The sequence below is a fragment of the Zerene cesonia genome, chromosome 25, assembly GCF_012273895.1.
Source record: "Zerene cesonia ecotype Mississippi chromosome 25, Zerene_cesonia_1.1, whole genome shotgun sequence".
NCBI lineage: Eukaryota > Metazoa > Arthropoda > Insecta > Lepidoptera > Pieridae > Zerene > Zerene cesonia.
In genome coordinates, this window is record NC_052126.1 from 4,555,419 (window position 1) to 4,565,231 (window position 9,813).

General features: G+C 33.0%; 1 protein-coding gene across 1 annotated transcript; it reads right to left on the minus strand.

Moving 5' to 3' along the window:
• Positions 1-1,700: 1,700 nt before the first annotated feature.
• LOC119836615 (UDP-glucosyltransferase 2-like) lies at positions 1,701-4,055 on the minus strand. The gene is made up of 5 exons (XM_038361997.1): positions 3,803-4,055; positions 3,145-3,367; positions 2,585-2,804; positions 1,969-2,188; positions 1,701-1,718 (listed from the first exon to the last, which is right to left on the minus strand). The coding sequence occupies exons 1-5, from the start codon at positions 4,001-4,003 to the stop codon at positions 1,701-1,703; spliced, it is 882 nt and encodes a 293-aa protein (XP_038217925.1). The 5' UTR covers positions 4,004-4,055.
• Between the last annotated feature and the right edge of the window lie 5,758 nt (positions 4,056-9,813).

The following is a 9,813-nucleotide window of genomic DNA, read 5'->3' on the forward strand; positions in this document are numbered from 1 at the left end:
ATATATATTGTTACATTGTTATATTTTAAATCTCAAACAAAAAAAAATACAAAATCAGTGTTTTATAAGTCATTGACACATAAACGGACAAACAGAAAAAAAATACTTACCATTGTTTTGGAGTCCATCTATACAGCATACCAATTACTCTTTTTAAAATTCATATTCATATATAATTGCTATTAAATATATAATCGATTTTTGGTGCAGACATCATAATATTTATTGTTGAATTATTAGTTCCCAGAACGAAGTGTTTAATAAAAATAAAAAAAAAAAAAACCCAGCTGTCTCTTCCTATCTTTTAACGCTATTTCTTCTTCAAGAAACATTTAATACAAACTGTATTTCTCTATTCATTTAGCTCTTTAAGTTCAAAACGAGATTTACGCTAAAACAAATTTGCTCAAGCATTGCTGGGTTTAAAATAAAAACAGTCACTTCGCATTATGGGATCTCATACGTTTGATATTTTTCTTTCCAATTTTATTTGTAAGCTCCTTAGAGCATGCTTCATAGGAGACAGTTAGTTAGGAATTACATTTCAAAAGCATGAAAATAAGTAAAGATATTTATTTTTCAACGGACGTTCTCACGGCTGTATATTTCTCTTTTTTTTTTTTGCGACTCGATAACTCCATGGGTTTAAAACAGATTGATATGAATCTTATTGTGTTTGATAGGAAATTCACGTGGTGTGGTGTTTCAGTGTCGAGGACCGCGGACTTAAATCAATAAGTGGTGGGTTCGTATCAAAATGTTCGACGATATATGGTATCAAACAAACCGTACTTGGCAAGTGGGACAAACAACCGTGACGTCTTAAAGCAGTACTAATTCCAATTTGAGAGAAAGAGAAAGCTATATAGATCGTCTAGCGCCATAACTTTCCCACACTTGAAACTACTTTGAAGCGTCACGTTAGCGCCTTTAATTTAATCACGTTAATTCCTATTGGTCGTAAAGTCATGTCACATAGCCTTATTAAATGAAATATCCACTAAAAACAGTTTTTCTATTCGAAACAGCATTACCTTAGTTAACTACGGAACATGTGCGCGTTCGATCAATGAAATAAACTATAACTCAAGCAGTATAGTAGGTACTCATGTGTGAAGCTGTTATTTAAAAACAATAAGAAACGATAATCTACGTGACGACTAGAATTTTCAAATTTACACGCGAGCTCACAAAAATGCTAACTGCCCGAAAGCCGGATTAAAATTTCAATTTATGCTACGTACTTTGTGCGAGAACTTTATGAGCCGAGTGGAAATGTTAGTGATAACTTTCCAGAATCCGAGGAGAGTTGCAATAGTTCCATCAAATAACCTCTGAACCGTGGATCACTCGAAAAGAGTATCAGTCGGTTTTTATTTCAATCAGGGCAAATCATAATATTTAGTTATAAAACCGCTGAGCGTGGTTTATTTTGATTTGCATTTTGTTCGTGCTAGAAAGTTAGAAATTATTTTCTGTTATCTTCTTGATACAAGAGTATTTAATAAGCTTTCATTTAAGATTTAGATTATTAATCGGATAATATTAGATTAACTTCAAAATATGCTTTATGCGCATTGTAGTGCATGTGTAGAGAGGATGAATTGGTGTTTCTTATTTTTATATTAGATGCAATATTTCTTATAAATGTAATGTGTAACTCGCATTGATTTATTTATTTTTACAGTAATAATACTAATTCATTCTCTCTCATTCATCTAAAATATATTGATATAAATAACTATGGATTAGAAACCCAATCCAAGCTAAGAACTTTATCTGAAGTGGCTAATAAAAATACTGAACATTCCATTTTAAAATACGATTCCCACTATTCATTAGCTTTTATATTTAATTGATTAATTAATAATAATTTATATTTTTTATTTATTTATTTTTCTTATTCCTTACATGTAGACTATTATTACCATATACAAGCTTCCTCACTATCCTTATAAAAGACAATACCAGTAAAATTATAACTACAACCACACTCAAACATACACCTAAAATAGTAAGGACTAAAGGCACTTCATAATACTCTTTCCAGGTTAGTCCTGCTGCTGGGGAACGCAGGTGGTGACCACCATACCGAAGAATATGCTCCACCCACCACACAGCAAGGTCTACTGGCGAAACTGGGTGCTCTCTCATAAGCGAACGAAGTCTTATCATATTTTTCTTGAAACTGTAATAAAAAAATTTGATTTTAAGGCGTCCTGGAATTATTTTTTAGAGGTTTACTTACTGTAGGTTTTTATTAATGCTGATGGTCTGAAGTTATTAAGAGTCAACTAAATGCAGATATTATTGGGTAATAAAGTTATTGTACAGAAGATTGGCGTGAAATAATAAAATTCATTTTGAGTTTCGTATGTTTTGTTTTCTTGCCCTCATCCTTCCTAGCCCATTCCTTCTTTCCAGCCGCCAATCTTTCCTTATCCCTTACTCCTGACAAGCGGGCAGCACATTCGCAGAGGCACTATCTTTGCGAATGAGGCTACCACCAGCCAAACCACCCACCCAGTTGCTCGCTATGATATAAGAAAATATATTAAAAATTTCTTATGTATGTTATACGGACCTTTTGTCTTCAATAACTCTCCTCACGGAGTTCTCGAATTTTGTCTCAGTTAGTTCAGATAGATCTATTTTTAAACCAACTCCATGTCTTACGAATTTCTCAACATTGTACCATTGATCAGCAATCATTGGTATACCGATAACAGGAACAGCAGCATTGATCGTTTCGTCAGCTGATTGGATGCCTCCTTGAGTTATAAATAGCTTGACGTTCGGATGTTCTGTAAAAATATCTCTATTATAACAAATGATAATTAATTTTGATAATTAATTTAAATTAAATATCTCTATTATAACAAATGATAATTAAATTTCGGGAATTCATTTTATATTTACTTTATATACTATGAAAAGCAACGAGTAGTGGTGGTATAGTTGTTAAGATACCAATGACAGTTATAGTAATGAAATTGGTATATTCGGACCCACAAGTTTGTTGCATTACGTTGGCTAACAATAATCAATGATTTATAAATAAATAATGAATTTTGCATGAATTGTATCTAAAAAAATGTGTCAACTTATATTTCATGAATAAATAACGTAAACTAAATAACGTACTCAAAAGATCAACTTGCGGGAACCATTTGTAAATTTTTATATTGCTTGATCTTCCTGGTAGCTCGTCTCTTTCCCACTTCCATAATACGTCATAAGGTAATTGAGACAAAACCTTTGTCATTACAGCAATCTTCTCCGGTGGAAGTAAGGAAGCTTTGATGTTAGAACCAAAACTAATGTATATTACCCCATTCTTCGATGAATCCAAAATAGTTTGAAATTCCTGAAAGAAAACCAGAGCATTATTTTATTATGATATTTATAAGACTTGCATTTATGCTTGTATTTATTATAGTAATAAACTATCTTTTACGCGCACTGTGGAACGCGCACAAACTAATATCGTAAATGCAAAATACAACTTATTTTAGTAAAGACAATTATTAAATAAACATTACTTAAAAAATGAAACAAAATGTTATTTTATGATTTGGAGTTACACGCTCTGTTCATTGTTCGTGACTTTCGGAATCAGAAGCTTTGTCTATTTATTCTTATTTCATTCACGTTATTTTAAGAATATTTTGCACGATTTTTATATCAAATTTTTTTCACTACACAGCTATTTATAGTTCGTTATATTTTATCTATATTTTCAAGTTGTTAATTTAACAATGACTACAAACAAAATACTTTGAATAACTTTGCGAGTCCTTACCTCTGGTAATGCTCGTTCTGTGCTTTGATGTATACCTCCAATATAAACAATGTTAGGTGGTACGGGATGATTATCCGCCCAAATTGGATGTTCATTTAAAAATAACAACTGAACATTCTTTTCCAGCTCTTCATATCGCGGCACGTCAGTACCAAATGTTCTATTTATCATTTGATATTCGAATTCCACTGTGGTTGACATAATATATTCAATGAAACAATACTTCAGCAGTTCTTCAGCTTTTTTAAAGAGACTAAGATTGTACACCCTTTGCGCCACTGGAGATGGATACAACAGAGGATGCGATGGTGCTCCAAATAAATCGTAGATGGAGGGACCACTTCCTAATGAACTGATTTGAACAACTGGAGCTTTGAATACATGACCTAATGCTAAAGCAGGTCGAATATACGCTTCCATGATTATTAAATCAAACTTCTGATCAAACAATTTCTGAGATTCCGGTGCTTGCATCTGTTTTTCAAATATTGTTGTTAAATTTTCAAAAACTTCCTGAAACTTTCTTATCAGTCCTCCTGTATCTCCTTGATGCGTCTCAAACATACCTGCGAAGAGAGCGTAAGAGAAATGGACATCGATCTCAGTCAAGTTGGCTGGAGCCTGGTCTTTGGGGAAGACAGGGTCTGGTGTAACTACTGTGACGTCATGACCTCTTTTTGCTAGTCCGTGCATAAGCGGTCGAAACGCTACTTGATGGCTTATCGATGGTGTTGGAAATACTCCTAATATTCGTGCTGCGTGTGTTGAGAATATAACATTCCCTATTGAAGCTATTACTACAATTATACTTAGTAATTGCATTGTGTCTAGACAAGGAATGATCACTTGTGTATAATTATATCGAAATCTGATTTTATCGTAGATTGCTATTTCAGGCTGATAATAATTATAATATTAATTGTTTTTATCTATTACATAGTTTGATAAGCAGTATGATCCTAGTATGATTATCATATTGTTACCACGATGTTCATTCATGATTTACAAACACGTAGTAATGGTGTCAAATATAATCAATATCATCGACAATAAAAAAAATAAAATCATGTGCTAGATATAATGCAATATACCCAGTGTAGATTTTTTATTATTAAGCAAATAACGTGCTTTAATGTCACTATAATTATTAGCCTCTTATTCCATTACAAGCTTTTACTCGCGGCTTCGCACGCGTTAAATTCGGAGTAGTTTAATAGATGTTATTATACATATAAACCATCCTCTTGAATCACTCTATTTTTAAGATAGAGAAAGCGACTTTGTTTTTTACCATGTAGTGATTATTCATTCGAGGCTATGTAGTGATTATTGCCTCGTGGTATCACCAACGGACAATCCCGGAGTTCCTATTTTATATATATAGTTTCATCAAAATCGTCATTGGCTCTGTGGTGAGTTATGAGTGCAAATCAAGGGACAAAAAAAACGTTTTACAATATATGAAGTATACCAAATTGTATGTTGTTAATAACGAGAATGGAAGGAGATTTCTTTTGTTCCGTTGCGACACAAAAAGAGGACAAACAAACACATACATTCATTCATTCATCGTCATGAGTTCTTTGACCTACATTTAATGTCAATAGGCACGCGAGAACGAAGCTTCCAGAAATTCAACGACAAATAAATAATTTAAATCACCGCGATGAAAACGCGTATTCAATTAAAGGATAAAGGACAACGCACCCAGTTGATTAAATTAGGTAGGTAGGTAATAGGTAAACTTGTTTACTCCACAGAATTTACCATAATTGCTTAGCGTTCTATAAATAACGGGACATTGTCCCAAATGATCGTTTTGAACTCAGTTTCTTAGATAGAAAATAATATCGTACTAGCTGTTGTCCGTCAGTTTTTCCCGCGGGTTCTTAATAAATTTTCATGGTACAAACATCAACTATTTTATCACCTTGGAGGTTGAATTTATCACAATATTTTCTTAGCGGATGCCTACGTCATAACATCTATATGCATATCAAATTTCTGCGTGAAAGAGCAACAAACACACACACATCCTTACAAACTTTCGCATTTATAATATTAGGAGGAAAGTGAAACTTTTAATTATTGATCTAATTAATAATTTCAACGTAATTTAGTCTTCATTTTAGTTAAAAATTGTATTTATATAGTAATAAATTGACGAAGTAGTTCGTTGTATGACCATAAATCTTGTTAATTTAAACTATATAGTCTGTATGTATATGAAAGTATTTCTTTGGTACCACCTTTTCCTACCTAATGACGTATGACTCAGTTCAGTGATTTAGTCGTGAAGAGGGGCATATACAGAGAAGCTGATATGAAAGTGTATTAATAACACTTGGTTCACAATGGTGTGAGTAATTAATTGGCTATCTTAAATGGTGTTATTTCAATAAATAAAATAATAGTGAAATTTCTCTTCTACGATGTTTCTATAATCGAAAACATTGCATGCTTTTACGGGAAAACTTTGAGAGCTCAACAAACTCACTCTAATTTGGAGAGTCCCAAACGAAAAAGTAATTGGAAAAGAAAGATCTCATTCCCGGGACACTAATAAACAGCCGATTAGACAACATTAGACATTTCCTTGTCCCCTAATTGGAAATTTGCCAAGGGAGACTAGACGATAACCTATTAACCCGGTAATGCGTGCGTCGGGCCTTTAACACCCGTGACAATGATGGTATAATTTCTGCTGGATGGATAATAATTACACTGTCGTTTATTTCTGGTTTTATCCACGCGTGCGATATTTCGTGCCTGTTTTCCGTAGCTTTTTTTTGGTGGACGAACGGACGGTCGTTTAATTTTTTTGTACAATTCTTTATGTGTACATAAAGATTGTACAAAAAAATTGCGTGTTTTGTAAAAGGTGATTATAAAGTCATTGTCATTTTCAAGATGATTAATGTGTGTTAATAATTGCATGAGTATTTAGCATTAATATAAAACCATAGCATAATTAAATATAGTCTCATACAACCTATATTACGCTCACAGGAGGCCCTACAAAATCCCTAAAATGGACACCTACATGGGCTGATGTGATGAGGGATTCAATGAATCTATTAATCATAAAAATATATTTTCTGAAAATGTGCATAAAAACAATACTGAAATATAAAATAGTACAAACACTGGCAGTGCTTTTTAATAAATCAAACATCAATCAAATTTGTCTGTAAATCAAATTCTTCAAGCTAACCCAATATTGCATAAACTTCTTGTGAATGTCCCACACTACCTCTTAGCCAGTGGTAAGACTAAGTCACTCTTATGATAAGCCCTGTCATAAAGAACCTAAGGTTGAAAGAGTGTAATAAAACTAAGTTGCAAGCACAGGGTTAACTATCATTTGAGTAAAGGTCGAGCGGTAGTGATTATTCAGGATTTATAGTAATTGCCGGCGAAGTTTTATCATTGGAAAGAAAAATTGTACTTTAGCTACGCTTAGCATGTGGTATCCGATTTATTTCTTTGTAGTTTTTATAGCTGGGTGCATTTTCTCTAAAACAATCTTATTAAAGATTGGAGTTGAATGCGAACACGAAAAAATAATGCCTATTCATCTGTACATAATTTTTAAACAAATTGAATGGCTTTGATAAGAGAGATTTCCTTTGAATAATTTTCCTTTTCCCTAGATAGATTCTAAACATTTAATAAAAACAACAAACAGAAATAGTCAATGGAATATTCCTGAAAACTAAAAAGATTTGGTACTTTAAATGCGGTCACAGGCGACAAACGTTCGTATAATACGTAAACCACTATAATTAACATCTAACGGCCGTTTTAAATAACCTATCTATCGATTGTTTTGGTTACTAAATTATACAAATCTATTCAATAGGAAGGAATCCATATATTATCTGTAGTCACGAAAGGTATAGTAATATAGTTTATATTTATGTCATTCCTTTATTTATATGTCTATAACCCTATTCCACAGTATTTGATCAGGTGCCCAAGGTTCACGTTCATCAGGTAGTATCTCGTCTAACAATTCATAACTCACGTCGTGACTTCTCACCTCAAGATCAGACCTAAACGTGCCTGTTAAAAGGTTACGCCACTTACAAATCCAGGATATTCACGGCTGATTGCGTCCAAAATTGACCACTTGGCCGGCGTTCGACTCAAATGGCGCGCGAAATTTTCAAACGCATTGTTAACTCGTTAGTTCTAGTTCTCTCGATGCCGAGATTTGTAACATTGCCAGAATAGAAACTGTTATAAATTGGATGTGTGCATGAATAAGGCGGTGCACTCGCGAGCGCCTTAGTCGTAAGGAATCTTACGTTTATTTTGTTAACTAGACCCCTTTTAGAAATGATTTTGAATCGGCTTAGTTATTAGAACTATATTTACCATCTCTTCGGAACTTTTAGACAAGAGTCAGCCGTAAACTCTGTAGTTTCATAGAAATTTTCTATAATTGCCCTACATAAGGAACAATTCTTTAACAATATTTGTGAAATTAGATCGATCACATTTATAACCGCGAATATTTTGAAGTATACAAAGATTATACTCCAAGAATTTAGAAATTAAAGACGTTTACTTATACGCTTGTAAGCGAGCGTGGTTAATGAATTAATTTCCTTTAAAATCCGTTTAAAAGGCCTTTAATTTCTAAAATGTATGTATACACGCGTAAAATCAAACACAAGAAAATACTATACTCCAAAAATGTTACAGTTGTCCTCTTCTAGTTCCGTAGTAATTTAGATCACTTAACAAAGTTATGAGACTCGCAACTGATACAAGGAAAACTGTCTTGCCGTTCAATTAATGGAAGCAAATAGCGCTATTTACAGTTGGTAAATTCGTACCTTTAATTCAATTTAGAGCTAGAAATAAGAAGATAAAATATAGTTCAACAAACAAATTTCTATTCTCATTATCTATATCCAATAATATTAAAGAATGGCGGGTTAATTGGACCACAACAATGGCGGAATAGATTTAAATGATTTGCGAGATTGCATTTGTCTCTACTTTCATTAGTATAATAGTTGTTGAACATTGAAAACCAAACAAAAGAAGCACTACTGACGGAGCTTGAGCGAGCAGCTGCTTTATAAGCTATACTAAAAAGTTGAAGAGTTTATTTGTTTGTTTGAATGCACTTCTCCATAAGAGAGAAAATCTTCGAAAGATAGACTCGCTTTTGGTGGAAAAAGCATTATCCATTATAGAGATCTATTATACCTAGAGATCGGTAGTTAGTTATTATTTTTTGTATTAAAACGATTTTAAAGAGCTTAACAAAGCTGTAGGATTGTCAGAAGCCAACTAAAATACAGATTAAGTAACATTATAATAACATTTTCTGTTTCGGTATGAAAAAATAAGTAAATGACTAAGAAATAATAATAAAAAGTTAGATTTATTTCTAATCGATGTTGATTAAAAAAGGTCTCTCTCACTCAGCGATGCTAGAGCTTTTTAGTAGCCCCTTGTTGGAGTAACAGTCGAAAGAATCAAGTCTATTGGTGAGCGAAGCCAGGGTACACTGCTGGTAATTGATATATCAAATATATACAAAATGAATGAACTATCTTATACCTGTGAACGCTGCGTTGCGACGTCTCTGAATGCTTTCATATATTTCATATTATCTCAACTACTATGTAGCATGAATGAAGTTGTCCTAACAATCCTCTGGATTACGCAAATTTCACATTATGAGATTCTATGCATGGTCTGATGGTTTGAATACTACGAAAATTTGCGAATTGGATCAAGCCAGAACTTGTAGCTTTCTGGAAGCTTCGAGAGACTATAAATGTTAGAATTTATTATAGAGCACACTTGACAATCCTGTGACAGTTTATTTCCATCTCCTATTTTTAGTTTAACCTCTGGCTCCAGTTTCAATACAATTAGTTAGGTGGACTTATGAAGGCATCTTTTCTCACCACTTCTTAATTCATGTCGGCAATACTTTTTTTTATCTCTTAAAAATGGCATCGCATTTCCAGAATACCTACCTCTGC